Source organism: Rhyacophila brunnea, unplaced genomic scaffold (assembly GCF_057557595.1).
Source record: "Rhyacophila brunnea isolate RB1 unplaced genomic scaffold, BYU_Rbru_1.0 scaffold_1, whole genome shotgun sequence".
Taxonomy (NCBI): domain Eukaryota; kingdom Metazoa; phylum Arthropoda; class Insecta; order Trichoptera; family Rhyacophilidae; genus Rhyacophila; species Rhyacophila brunnea.
Window position 1 is genome coordinate 63,712,351 of NW_028232751.1, and position 15,676 is coordinate 63,728,026.

Below are 15,676 nucleotides of genomic sequence, written 5' to 3' on the forward strand. Positions count from 1 at the left end.
ACATTTTGTGGATATACTCTAAAGAAAAGTCTATTATTGACCTTTTATGGTGCCCACCTTAACCTAGAATCTACCTGATTTCATTCAGTATGTGAACATAGTCGTCTCTAAACAAAAAGTTAGCTTTTCAAAAATATAATTACATTGTTGTTTTAATTTAATCAAACGCTTTTTTTGTAGTACTTATTCCATTTTTAATCAATAAATTAGGACCGGTTTCATCCGCCTCAGAGGGACATTTTCAACTTGTTCATTTCAGTTGAAAATGTCCCTATGAGGCGGACGAAACCGGTCCTAATTTATTGATTAAAAGTGGAATAAGTACTACAAAAAAATTGCGTTTTATTAAATTAAAACAACAATACAATGCAGTTACACCATGAATTGACAGTTAACAAAATAAAAGAAAAAAATATATAATTACAATTAAGTTACAATAAAACTAGACACACATTTAAATCATCTCCATCGCTCTCTGAGCTGCTGTTTTTCTGAGTTGGACGATCTTCAGGCTCCAAATTTTTATAGAAGTCGTGATAGGTTGACGGAATGCTACCTTTTTGGCATAGTTTTGACAGATCTTTTAGTTTACCTTGGTCAATTCTAGGTTTGGAACTGTACAGCCTTGGTACTTCTAGGGTAGGTACGTTTCGATGCCGTCTTCGCTGGATTTGTAGTGACTCAAAGTTATTCTGGCTCAATTGGTATTTATAAAAGATAGTCGTGGGTTCACCTTTGCGATATTGGAACCACTTTACCTTTAGCCACTTCATTTTGTCTCCATTTTCCGACAGAGTTTTATTGGTCATCACTTGACTGCAATATTTCTTGTAATCGAAGAAGTCGGAATATTCCATTTCCACAACCTTATGGTAGGGGTTACTAGTTTTCGCGGTACGGGCGACCATATACCATCCTTCTGGTGTGAATACGTCCACTTTCCTTCCTCGGGCCTCTATTGTGGAGTGCACAGAATCGCACTCCATTTCGGAGTGCCCTGATTCCATAAATTTTTGGTTTATTGTGTTGATGGGCAGCTGTTCCACGGCACGTAATAACATTGTAGATACAACTGAGTTGCGATTTTGACCTGAAGCTGTATCCGAATACAGAGTTACTTCTTTTTTGGGGCCTACTGAAACCAAGAGCTTCCACAGGCACGTGGCGACCTCCGAAGCACCCTTTGTACCTGCACCTTCATGCCACATGTAGTTCGTCGCTTGTCTAGTAGCCAGGTCATACACTGTGAAATTGTAGGTTTTCAGCTTTTTGGTATAATACAACTGTCCTACTTGCAAACTTGGAGTCAACAATATTTTTTCCAGATCCATGGTAAAGCAACTAATTGTTGGATCACACATAGCTTGGGCCTTGTCGATTTTTTTGTGTTCTCTCGCTTCCTCTTTTCGAGTCAAGTGCAGTTTGTATTCCTCCTCGTCTTTTGCCTTCTCTTCGTCTGACTTGTTCTTGTACTGAGTACAAAAGTCACACTGATCCTTTTTAGGAGTGTGAAAGCCGTAGTTAAATTCTGTGACAAAGATCGATTTGTAGAAGCCGTGCTTTTCTGGTTCAACATTATGCTCCTTGCAATACTCTACATAGTCCATGTAGATACGAGTCTCGCTCAAACCAGAAGGCAAGTATTTTCTCTTACTGCTGCTCCGGCAGTAATGGGAAGCAACTACGGGCAACGATTTGATGTGGTCCCTGATTATGTTCCTCACTTCCTCTGGTTTTTTGTTGGGCGGTTCTTTGTGACCTCTCCGATCTATATCAGTGACACCTGAAGGAGTCAACTTTTTCATTGCATTTTCAACTTTTTTGCTCGAGATGTCATATGTCGCCAAAAAGAACTGTTTGCACACTTGGGCTCTCAATTCATTACACATCACAGAGTATTGCAAGGTATACTCTCGTTTGGTGCAGTCTCCATGGTACCTTCGTTTCACTGGGATACGATTTATACTGTTACCAATGAAGGCCCATCTTGCTCTTTCGGAATCCAGACTCAGATAGTCGGCCAACATTTGCTCCCGCTGTGATTTTCCTATTTTGGATGTGCATTTATAATGGCACTTACAGTTAACTTCTCTTATCGCCCTTGCTCGAATTTTTTTTCCGGATCTGCTTTGATATTCGCTGCCTGCCATTCTCAATATCTTTTGTGAATTCCGCTTCCACATTTTTGGGTTTCGCTTGCGTTTCCTACTTAAATCATCTGTAGTCTGATCTGTAGAAGTGGGGATGGATGATACAGGATTGTTACTATGGTTGCTCTCGGTTATTTCAGAAGTATAAGTTCCTGAAACATTAATGTTGTGTTGATAATATGCAGGTTCCTGCTGGCATGACTCATTTGAATCTAGTAGTGTTGGTGCCAGGTTGACGTTCCAATCTGTAAAACAAAACAAAGTAGTTTATTTCTTTGAAACTACCAAGGTAAATATTAATAATTTGTTATTAGCAAATGACTCTCTGATGGTCACAGGTTTTAATCAAACCAACAATTATTGATAACCAACAAATTAAAATATTGACCTCCCACGTGTGTGCTTGGAGAGACATTTTGGAGCTCTGTATATATGGCTGGACCAGCAATCTTGTCCGGAGCTTGCATATTCAGCTCGAGGTCTGCACATCCAGCTTGTACGGCATTCCCGTGAGAGTCTGTAAAAGAAATAAAACTAATACAGCTTGCGCACACATTACTCATTGCTGTCAAAGCAGCCTGAATCAACATTTTTAACTAGTAAGTGTTTTTAGCTCAATATTTCATCGACACTTACCTTTACGGGTATGTTGATTAGTAGAATTTAAAACGGCTGCAACCATTAGTCTCCCACGTGAATAGTTCATTATTTAGCACCTTTTCTCACTGAATCACAACTGAATACAACAATCACACTAAATACACTGAATAAAGTATATTAGTCTATGCACTGAATAAAAATGCTTACAGTCGCAAACCCAAAGAAAAAAGATCACCAAATAAACCAACCGCAATGTTAGTATGAATAATATGACACGATACAGGTGCTGGCGTGAATAACCCGACTCGCTAAACTCAGTTTTCTCTGTTTCTTATGCTGAGTTAGAGCAAGACAACACTATAAATCTTTGTCGAATGTGAGCCGAGGCGTGCGTACCGGGCCACAGATTGAGCGGGAAGTCCCAGTGGTCAACAGCGTTAAGTCACATAATCATGTGAAATTATTCGGAAGTCAAAAGACTTATGCGGCTTGTCGTCATTGACTACTTTAATGTATGTGTGCTAGGTCTATTGGCAATTTACAAAATACTCATACATAGGGCTTTTTGTGGCTCAAATCCATTGACCACGGCATCTTTGATGGTTTTAAAATGCTTTTGTGTACTTAACTCATTTTCGCCAAATGTGTGGCTTGACTCCCTTGACATCTACGGCGACGATATGTATAAATATAAAAACCTTTTTATTTCTTACAAACAAAAAAAGTAAATGACAGTGAATTGACTATATCCAGGGAACTCAGAAATAATGGGAACTGAAATACACAACGGGTAAGGCGATAGCAGGTAACCGACTCGAGTAAGGATGAATCCGGGTTAAACTTACACACGTGTCTAGAATACGTTTAACGCCGAATACTGAAAACTGCTCTCGGTTTATGCATTTACGCTCATTTAATGTTGGTGTATAATGCGTGCTTCATTTTCGTAGGACACTCACACATTCAAAAGCCTGCTTCACCATGCGGCATATTGAATTATAGCCTATTGCTATTCTATTTATTATCTGTTCTGTGACTATATCTAATGTATAACCTATGATTATATCTATGATTGTATTATTTACTTATTATCTTGTTTATATAATATTAATTAAGTATTATTATTTTTATATTTTTTGTATAATACATATTATATATATTAAGATACTTAAGTACTTACTTTATATATTATAAAGATCAATAATATCCTAAATGAATTAAATATATATACCTAGGTTAAAACATTTATTTTTTAAATAAATTAGGTATTGCCATCTTTGTATTTTCAATAATACCTACTTACAATAAGTTTTAATTCAATTAGTCCACTCAGATTATAATAATCTAATTAAAACATTTGAAACCATTGTGTGTTAATACAGCGTAAAGACCCAATGGGTTTGGCGAATGGCTAACAAGTGACAACATTCTTCGTAAAAAGTTTATTTGGTACTGTTCGGTTATACGGAATACAGCGGAAAACCCATTTTGAAAATAGGCGATAAACTGGATTATTTGTTAGTTTGGGTTAGTTTAGGTTAGGTTTGGTTAGGTTAACCTAACAAATAATCCAGTTTATCGGCTATTTTCAAAATGCGTTTTCCGCTGTATTCCGTATAACCGAACAGTGACGTTTATTTATTAATATAATTTCTATTCAATGCAGCTCAATGTATTGCGCTTTGGAGCAAAAATGTTAATTATTTAGCCAGGTACATACTGTATTCTGTTTACTAAGTATTCACACATACATGATTTATAAATAATATGTAATGTTTAATACGCTTACGTTATAGGTTACTTTTGTTACAGTTGCATAATAGTGCATTTTAAATATCTATAGGTCATACCACAGAACTGATTATTAAGATAGAAATGCTAAAGCCAGTCACCATCGACCCAGAATTTGAAGCCAGCAACGCAAGAAATACTAAGCCCGTTTAGTGTCTTCGAATATTGCCAATATTGAATGCGCGTTTCATTTATGTTAGAAACTTTAATGCATATTATGATATTGTTGTTTTAATTTAATAAAACGCATTTTTTGTAGTAGTTATTCCACTTTTAATTAGGACCTGTTTCGTCCGCCTCAGAGGGACATTTTCAACTGAGTACATTTTTTTAAAACAATATTTATCAAACAAATTCCAAAGCGACAGAAATAATATAACAAAAATGCAGTTCCACCATGAATTGACAGTTAACAAATTAAAACATATTATGATACTTACGTAATGTAAATAACATATTCTTTATCACGTGGTAAATAGCTATAAGAACATTGTAGTCAATTTCAAGAATGTATGTTTTGAAACACACGTTGGTTCCGTAGCCATGACAATCTTTATCTATCTACACTTCTGATGCCTTCTTAATTTCCTGCATTATGATGGAGTACACAAGTTAAGTTATTATAAAAATAATATAAAATGTACGTTCATAGATAAAACGGAAATAGATTTAAATTAGCATTAGGTATATTTGTAATTTCAGTTAACTTATCTGTACATATATATTTATATACCTGTCTAAATTGCGAAATAAACATTAGGTACTTACCTAAATAGTATTGTTGTGTTATAGGTATTTAAATTAATGATATACTTAATATTTTCTCATCAATACTAAACTTGATAGTTAATACCATTAATGTGCATTACGTAGATATTACCATAGACAAATATACTATGTATATTGTATATGGTTATTACTTATAAATAGCTCCCATTATCAATACATAATACCAATAAACATAGTAACATAATATAATCGATACTCGACACATTATAATCAAAAACTATATTGCACAATTATATAAGTAATTGAAAATGTTCATGACCATGAAGTATACTTTTTTTACTATTAAAGCTAATTTATGATGTGTGTTTATCTCACTTATCTGGTCAACCCGACACGCCGGGCCCCCCACAGCCCGGGCCCCCAGGCTAGAGCTCTGTCAGCCCTCCCCAGCCATGACCGACACTACTCCGGAATTCGGGTGGACATCGAGAATTTTTGACATTTCCATTAGGGATTGTGTTTCTAAAAAAACCTGACATTAGTGTTTCGAAATTTTTGTGTTAAAAATTAAAATCTACGAAATTTTTCTAAAAAGGGTGCTGGAGAATTATTACAAATCATTTTTTGTGTCTTTATTTGTCTAAGCCCAAAGGTATAGTTTATTGGCTTTCAATTTAAATGTTTAAAATCATGCTGATAATTTTCATTTTTGGGGGGTGCCAGGGCCCCTTGCCCCCCCCCTGGTTGCGCCACTGCATGACACATTGGGTCTTTACGCTGGATTGATCGATCCCACTTCTTGATAGACGACCACTTTACCAACTCAGCCACCATGGGTGTATTATTAGTTTTACTTATTACTTATAAGTACAATATATAATAAACGGTACTGAAATGATACCAATATCTCAGGATTATAGGTTAACCTATAATATCCATGTGTGATTGTGGAATAAACACTAACTACTTATTTTTGTGTTTTATTTTAATTAACTACCTAATAAAATGTTTTCCTAATTCCAACCAATAAATAGCTGTTTTTATAGTTACCATTAAGTGCACTTCATAATATTAAGTACTTATAAAAATCATCAATTATTAATACTTACACGATAATATCTATATTACACAAGGAATTATAAATCTGGATCTTGGTAAAATAAGTGCCAATATCAAAATTTGCCAATACTAAGTTAAGTGTTGAAAAGTTCCTAAAAATGTTGAAAAATTGCTTTATTTTTTGGTCTTTTCCAAATTATTTACTTGTATTAAAAACAACATAAAAATCTATCGTGCATATTATTATTTATATTATCAATTAATGACTTTGAAAGGCATTAAAGAATCGTTTGTACTGGAAAAAATGACATATCGACATAACCACTTCTTTTACGAAGGTAAATAAATATAATATTATTTACTTTAATTTTGAAGAAAATAATGCTATTTTGGTAACGTATAATAATCATGTAAAATTATAACACTTAAACCATCGGAGTATATGGGAAAGACGGAAGAAAATAAGTAGGTAACTAAATTAGAAATAGTTTCATATTGTAATTATATGTATGTAGTTTCAACATTAAATTATTTAAAACCAATAAAGACATCTCATAAAATTCGTATTGAATCTAATTGGAACTGCAAACCAGCGCCACATGTTGTAGAATACGCATTCCACGGTGAAATGTATTCCACGGTGAAATGTTCAACGAAGAACTCGTCATTTGATTAAATGTTGCACGAACTCATGTTTCACGTACTGCGGCACACGAATAAGTGTTCTACGTTGAACTGTTTACGTACAAATTTCCGGATACGATAGAGAGGTGCATGCTGGGCATAACGCGAAAAGACCAAAACCTCTCCCAAAATTTCTCCTAAACGTTTTTCTTTGAAGTGTTGCTGTACCCAGCCCACTGCTTAATTTTTTTATTAGTTGTTTGATTAAATGCTGTCAGTCTCCACATTTTAGCAGAACGTTCATTATTTCCCCAATCGCATTAACCTCTGTCTTCCCTTTTTCTTTATCTTTTTTTAAGGATTTACGGTACTATATTCTGTAGCTGTTATTGTTGTGGCTGAGACTTCTCCCACCACTTCTTCTTTCCATTTGTTTTCTTTTTTTTTTGGAATTGTTTCGCATTAATCTCTTCCCACTTTTTTTTTGCTTAACTATTTCATTAATTCTGCTTTTCATTTTTTTTTTCACTTTCCTTTCTTCTTGCCATATCGGACATTCTTGGCTGTTTGCAGGGTGGTTTCCTTTGCAATTAATGCACGTAATTTTTTCGATCTCTTCACAGGTTTTGTGGTTTTCTCCACAGGTAGGGAACCTTTCTTCTTTACCAACGGCTGCAGTTGATTGCAATATGACCGTATCGCCAACATTTGTAACACTGTATTATTCTAAATACATACGTAGATTGATTGCGGCAATATTTTCTCCCCAAATTTTATATTCGTCAGCTATTCTGTCACGCTTCTTCTTGTTAATCTCTTAAGATTGATCATTTTTGATCTCCATCTGACGCTCTTAGAAATCCATGTCCATATCGATTTTTCATATTACTTCATTCATTCAGAGTTCGAGTCATTCTATTGAACTATCTTTCCATAAGAGATCTGTGAGCTCTTCAGCTTGTTTCACTTTATCCACTTCTTTTTCGTCTTTGACTTGAATGCAAGTTTTTAAGTTTTTGCTGATAACTTTCAGTACTTCCTCTCCTGTTTTATGGGGCATCTGGGCAACTTTCAATTTTAATGTAATGCTACTTACCGTCGCTACCATGACGATATTTTTGTGTATATTTGGAGTGTCAACATAAACTGTGTAACATGAACTGTCGCCATTCACAGACAATATTCTAGACTATAATGATAAAGTAAGTTAAAGGGATGATCGGCGACGAGAATCAACACCAAATCGTCTATTCAATTGTAAACTATTCTAAATGCCACTTTTTCTAAATGCGTTTTTTTACATCAATCGATTCTCTATGAAATTTCTGACATTTCTGTATAGGTAATCCCACGGTAATAACACCCACGATGGCCGAGTGGCTTAAATGCCGGCCTATAGAGTCGAGGGTCCCAGGTTCGAATCCTGGGTCTGGCTAGTACACATATTGTTTTTCAATTTGTGTATGAGTCAGAGTATGGACCTAATAGGTTGAGCAAGTGGCTGACATCCATTTCTCGTAAAAACAAAAATCTGTCAATACAAACCTCCACTCTGTGGAGGCCCATATGATCCTATTAGGATCGGACATGGTCTAAAGAAAAAAAAAAAGAATCCTAAATGCATAGGATTATATTGAATTTAAGAAACAATTATTTTCATGCCACTTCTTAAGTACCTACCTATCCTAAATTTGAAATTGGAAAAAAAAATCCCAAAATTAATTGTAATTTGAAACACAAAAAATGTTTTTTTAATATTTCGTTATTACAGAACTAAAATCGAATTAAGTAGAGTTTCTTAATTTATAAATTTCCTTTTCCTGCACATTTTATGGTTTGACGTTTAGGGTAGCTTAGAATTGGATAGACAATATTTCGTTTATTGAATTGAATAGAGTATAGACGATATTGCTTTTAAAATAAGTAAGTTTTCAATAATTCAAATAAAATAAAATTAATGGTATTGGACTATATTTTATTGGATAATAGATATTTTTTGTGTTCACAGTGCATGGTAACTCAAACAAAATAGTGGAAGTAAGGAATTTTTGTAGGTAGACTTTCATAAAGAAAATATAGAGTTAAACCTAAATAAATATAAGGATACATCAATTGAAAGACATTAAAAATCCATCTACATCATCATTTTATAAATTTAATATAACAACAAATAAAAAGAGCAATAGACAAAAACGCCGTTGTGGTGGATTTTTTGTAAAAAAAAAATGTGTGGAAAATTCAATATTAGTTTGTGCGTAAGTATTGTGTTTAAAAAATATCATACTTTATAATAATTTTATCAAAAATCAAAAAACACGCAAAACAAAAAAAATATATAAGTACTTAACATTAGTGTCACACTTGTCCATATGGACACAGTGCTGTTTACTCAGAACTGGAAAATATTATGATATCAATTTAATTTTTAAATATTAATTTTCTGTTATATTACTTATACATAAAAAATGTAAATAAATATTTAAAAGTACATCTCACACCAACAAAAAAAAATATTAGTTAATATGGATGATACCTGTGCCACTAATGAGTTGAAAAAACAAATATTTCAAGGTGTTTTTACACAAACGGCTTCGATTCAAATATGCGAAAGCTATAAATAAATTGTAAATAATTATTTAAGTTAATTTATTAATTTTTTTTTTTATCAAAAGTACAAGTTCATACAATAATAGTATTTAAAAATATATAAAAAAATCTAACATGGAAGAAACAGACAATAAATAATTATTGTGAATACCAATCACAATTTAAGATGCTAATCTGTTATGGCAGTACTTCGCAACCTTTTCTCACCCACGGCACACCAAAGCTCTTCTCAGAATTCCACGGCACACCACAAGTAAAACAATTTATGCACCAAAACATTGACCCCACATCCTGAAGGGGGACCCCAAGCCAGAATTTTTGGCGGGCTAATGTTAAAGACAGTGTGATACTATAAAATAGCATTTTTCAAATGGTGTTCGAGGTAAAATTAATGGTATTGATCGTATGTTTAGTGATATTTTGTATTTATTAATACATCCACTTGAATTATGGTTAGTTGTCGGGTTAAGAATAATAATTATTTGTCGATTTTGACAAAATAATAATAAATTATATCCTACAATCACATGTTTTAAAATATTTATACCAGAGTAGTAAAATAGCGCTTTCTATTAATATTTGTAATTTGTATTTAACTCACTTATTTGGTTGACCGGCCACGCTGGCCGCCATAAGCCTGGACCCACAGGCTAGAGCCCTATCAGCTCCCCCTTATGTGGTCCATGCACCAAAATTACATTAATTGATGTTTTTTATTTGATAAACAATTAAATATACAAACAACATAACACACGACGAAAAACTAAAAATGTACATAGGTATTTCCATATATCTATTTGTATTATCAATATGATAACTAATTAATGTGATAACTGAGCTTGTTGCAATGAACGTAAAAGTTTTATATATTTAGCAACCGAAGTTCTCGGCGGTCACGACCCTTCAAGCAAGACTGCTAATTGTTTTTAATTATAACTTGAGTTGAAAAACTTTGCTCACCTATTTATGTCATAGGAAATGGGAGCTGAACTGCGATAGCCTTATCGGAAAACCGAGGATATTCTTTATTAACCGAAATCCAGAAAATAGCCAATGGAACATCGGCGAAGATCAGTTTTAACGTCTCCTTGTTTCACAATCCAACCAATTCCTCTTGAATTTATAGGTAAAGCGCTTCTATAGAATTTTCAGCATAGGTTGCAAAAGGGATTCGAATCCAGTCATATTGATTGTATGAAAGTAATGATGAAATTTCTTTTGCAGCAAAATTAATTGTTTGTTTTCAATGGTGGTCTGGTAGGTCCTTTGGTACATTATTGTAGAGATCCTTGTCTTAACTCCTACTTTATCAGAGCATGTCAATAAATATTTTCATTCTTACCTTGCATTGTTTTATTAAGTTAATACAAGTGCTTAAATATATTACCAGCCACGTACGAAAATTTGGCTATTAAGTGAATATTGTATAATATACAAAATTATTTGTATTTTTTTTTTTGAGCAAAGCGCCGCGGCTGTGTTATGGGATGAATGATTCAATACTATGTGATAATTACTAAGAATATTAAAACATGACTCAAAATTTAGAAAACTATACATTAATTCATCATAATAATTCATGCAGTAAGCATATTAAATCTGGAGACTTTTATTCAACAATAATAAATTATAATAGATAGGTAAGTACCCATACCTTATATTATCAACAAGAAATTTCAATCTATTAATAACAGCTATATTGCGCGTATACTAATCAAATTACTAAAATAATATACCTATTTTTATGTTTAAATATTTAATGAAGTTCACTTTAAAAGTATAAATCAGTCTTCTAAACGATCTCAATTATTCTGACGAAATTATATCGATAATACCAGTTTCGTAAATATTTATTTCATCAATGTATTCATTCATTGAGATCATTTTAACTATATTTTTTTATCAAAAGTACAAGTACATACAAAAATAGTATAAAAAATCTATAGACAGATAATAAATAATTTTGAATACCAAACACACTTTAAGATGCTAATCTACTGAGGGATAAATGATTCAATGCTACGTGATAGTTACTAAAGACGGTAAAATGTGACACAAAATTTATAAAACGATGTAAAACCCAATGAGTCTACCGCTTTTATATATAATATATATATATATATTAAATCTATTCAATAATTTCATCTTCTACGTAAGTAAGCATCTTAATTAGTGTGGACACGATAACGTAGTTCTGTTAGGTAAACAATACTAGGTAAGTATACATTTCATAACGAGCAATAACTTACCGAACACAAAAAAATATATATTTTTGTTTTATAATATATAATATTTTTTGAACATTACTAAACTACGCTTCACTTTGATTGAAAAACATAAAATGTCAACCCAATATTGATTTATTTTTGGTTTTCGCTAGATTTCGGTGGTTAATTTAATCCGCCGATGATTAGGAATTCAGACATCATTTATTATATCCATTTGCAGAATTAGAATTTCAATGTTATCCATTGTCCAACATAAGGGGCGTTAGGACATGTCTGGATCCTATTGAGATGTTTCCAGAAAATAAATTTATAAAAAATAATATATCCCGTAAAAATTAGTCACTATTATTAATAACATGATCGGTGGTTTTGAAACATTCTACATCCAAGAGTCACTTTAACTACTAATATAATACATAATTTATTACGTATGTAAGCATGTATGTTACCTATTTAGGGATGATGATGTACAAATTCATTCTACTCCACGCCCTTACCTTTTCAAAATAAATATTCAATAAATGTTCCCAATGTAATGTTGATTTATTGAGTCAATGACTTTATAGTCTCGTGCAGTATTTTTTTACAAAAAAAGCTAAAACATATTGTTTATTTTAAAAACGTTTGGTTAATTATAAATCCACTGTCTATAGGTACAACAATAAATGACAACAACCAACTTAATGCACATTTATATCAGTACTTATATTTTATTACAAAAAAATACGGTAAGTAATACCTACCAAAGCGTTTCGTTAATCATAAATAAAATTTCTATATAATAATTGCAAAAAGGGTACCTATCACATCTTTTTGCATAATATTTTTACTGATCAAAAACAATTCCGAATATATTCTTAATATATTATATTTTAAAAGTCGACATTTTTCAGTGAACTCACAGCGAAACAAAATGTTTGATATCTCGCCTATCGCAGTTTGTGTTAAAATTTACAAAACGACAAAAATGCATGCCTAAAGACATGCGTTTACGTCGTTTTTTGATGTTTTTTATTACTGTCAAAAAACTAAAAAAACAACGTAAACGATGATGTTTTTTGATTGGTTGTGAGTTCACCGAAAAAATGTCAACTTTCTAAATACACCTTACCTTATAAATACATATAAGTAATATAAATATACTTATAATCGGCATTTTTTTTGATCAGCAAAATATTTAGTACTTATACCTACAAAAAGATGTTAAAGCTTATTTTGCAATTGTTGCACAGAGAGTTTATTAATGTATAAATAACCAAACGCGTTGATATTACTTATAGGTTATTTTTATGCAAGTTTTTTCAAGTTTTTTGACAGTACCTAGGAAACAAAAAACTTAAAAAAAAACGACTAAAACGCATTTCTTAAGGTGTGCATTTTTGTCGTTTTTTGTTACTGTCAAAAACTTTGAAAAAACGACTAAAACGCATGTCTTAAGGGGGGACATGCTCAGCGTAGGTCAAATGTTTAAAATGAATATAAATGATAATAAGGCTTCAAAATTACATAATTAGATTATCTACAACGTTTAAGGTATGTCCAGGATCATGCTTTGAAAATAGAAAAAAGCTCCATTTTGACCCACGCTAAGCACGTCCACCCTTAAGGCGTGAATTTTTGTCATTTTTTGATGAACCTACTTATTTTGTTACTGTCAAAAAACTAAAATAAACGTCGTAAACGCATGTCTTCAAAGCCAGAAGAAAAAATAGAAAAAGAAAGAAGTCCAACCAGTCCCAGTTGATGCAGAAATTACATGCCAACCGCAATCGATATTACAAAAACTTGAAAAGAGAATGCATCGTTGGCAATAGATGCCGATATCTTCGTCATTTTTTGAAAATACCATTTCTACGAATCCCGTGTTGCGAACGTAGGTATTCCAATCCAAATCGAGTAAGTCAGGTAGGTACGTCAACAACGGGCCAAGCGTCCATAATAGAGAAACCAGTGTTGTATGAAGAGCATTTAGCTATTACGATGACTGATGACAGCGACAATTTGCCACCGTTGATCGTCGAGCGAACCAACGAAGTCATTCAGAAATACACACCTTCCGGAAGACGCATTGTTAACATTGCATATTTTATCGAACAGATTAAAGAAATCTCATTGCATCCATTAACCTGCACGGTTGGGGAATTCACATTGCTGCGAGAAGTGAAAGATGGGCTGTTGTCAACATTGCACTTTGAATGCTGATTTTGTGAAAAAACAGCTACTGTACATACGGAGCCACCTAAATCAAATACAAATACGTCATTTGTATGGGGTGCTTTGAATGTAGGCCTAAGTCATAGTCAGGCTGAAGAATTGTGCTGTACAATGAACATTCCATCCATGTGCTGTGTCAGCTTCCGAAAACATGAAAAAAAGGTGGCGACGTCGTAGAAAAGCCGTTTAAGTGATCAAATGACCAAAAATATACAATTGGAAAAATAATTAGCTGTAGAAAATGATGAAATTGACGAGGGATACCCATATATTACAGTACCTAATTGTTTATGGAGGATGGTCGAAACGAAGTTATGGACATAGTTTTTTCTGCAAATTCTGGTGTGGCCTGCATAATAGGGAAACACACTGGAAAATTAAATACTTGGGTGTTAAAAACAAATTTTGTCATATATTATTATGTTCAATTAGTAAAAATGAAAAACATCAGCATCAGTGTAATATTTCTTATTCAAGCCCATCTACTGGTATGGAACAGAACATTATAGTGGAAGGTTTGAAATATATGTTTGATCAACATAAGGTATGGGTTAAAATTTTGATTGGAGATGGAGATTCAAGTGTGTTCGCTAGAGTGCGAGAGAGAGCTCCATATTTTATCTTCTTCTTCTTCCACCCTGTCACGTCCCAATATTGGGGCATAGGGCAAGCACAAGTTGGCGCCACTTCCTTCGGTCCATCGCCTACTCCTGCGCCTCCCGCCATGTCAGACCTGCAGCACGTAGGTCGCTTTTGTAGCACCGCTGCAGAGTGAGGGAGGGCCGGCCACAGCGACGGAATCCTTGAGGCTGTGCCACAAGGGTACGAAGTGCCGCACTCTTTGGCGGCATCCGGAATACGTATCCCAGCCACGTAAATCGTCTCTTCGTGATAACTTCAATCACCGAAGGCTGTTGTGTCTGATCACGAACTCCGGTGTTTGTAACGCGGTCGTACCAATGTACCCTTAAGATTCGGCGGTGACATCGATTCTCAAAGCTCAAAAGCCGAGACTCTTGAAGCTTAAGTAAGATGCCATGTCTCACAGCCATACAGGAGCACAGGTAGCACGCACGCGTTAAACAAACGACATTTGGTCCTCACAGAATACGGCCTTGACCTCCATGCGACTCCAAACTGGTTGAACGCAGAGCCCGCCACATCCACGTGGATTCCAAGCTTACCAGAAATACCACCATCATCAGCAACCGTGGCCCCCAAGTATTTGAATCTGGACACCAGCTCGACGGGCCGACCAGAAACCCGGAGAGGAGTGTCGGCGTCGATGCATGCACCACTGCACATGGATTTGATCTTAGCCGCATTCAGATGAAGACCCACACGTTTCGAGTTTGCGGCGAGCCTGTTCACGGTCACCTCCAACCTTTCGATTGTCGAGTCAAACACGACTGCGTCGTCTGCATACTCCAAGTTGCACAGTTTTTCTTCGCATATATCGGTTGTGTCATCATGATGTAGACATATCCCACTGTCGGGGCAAACCGTCTTACGCATTATGAAATCCATCATGATGATAAAAAGAAAGGGCGCAAGTACACATCCTTGCTTGACTCCTGACGTGATTTCAAAGAGGTCAGAGGATGTTCCGGCTGCTCTCACGCGACACTCTGTATTGGTGTAGAGAGCACTTATCACGGCGACCAGTTTCCGTGG

General features: G+C 34.2%; 1 protein-coding gene across 2 annotated transcripts; it reads right to left on the reverse strand.

Annotated features, from left to right (window-relative positions):
- Positions 1 to 290: 290 nt before the first annotated feature.
- LOC147080084 (uncharacterized) lies at positions 291 to 2,910 on the reverse strand. 2 transcript variants are annotated; one of them, XM_085958621.1, is made up of 3 exons: positions 2,787 to 2,910; positions 2,539 to 2,667; positions 291 to 2,395 (listed from the first exon to the last, which is right to left on the reverse strand). In XM_085958621.1, the coding sequence occupies exons 1-3, from the start codon at positions 2,854 to 2,856 to the stop codon at positions 432 to 434; spliced, it is 2,163 nt and encodes a 720-aa protein (XP_085814747.1). In that variant the 5' UTR covers positions 2,857 to 2,910; the 3' UTR covers positions 291 to 431. The 2 variants fall into 2 exon arrangements, with proteins under 2 accessions (XP_085814747.1, XP_085814668.1); XM_085958542.1 differs by having other exon boundaries at positions 2,539 to 2,886.
- Between the last annotated feature and the right edge of the window lie 12,766 nt (positions 2,911 to 15,676).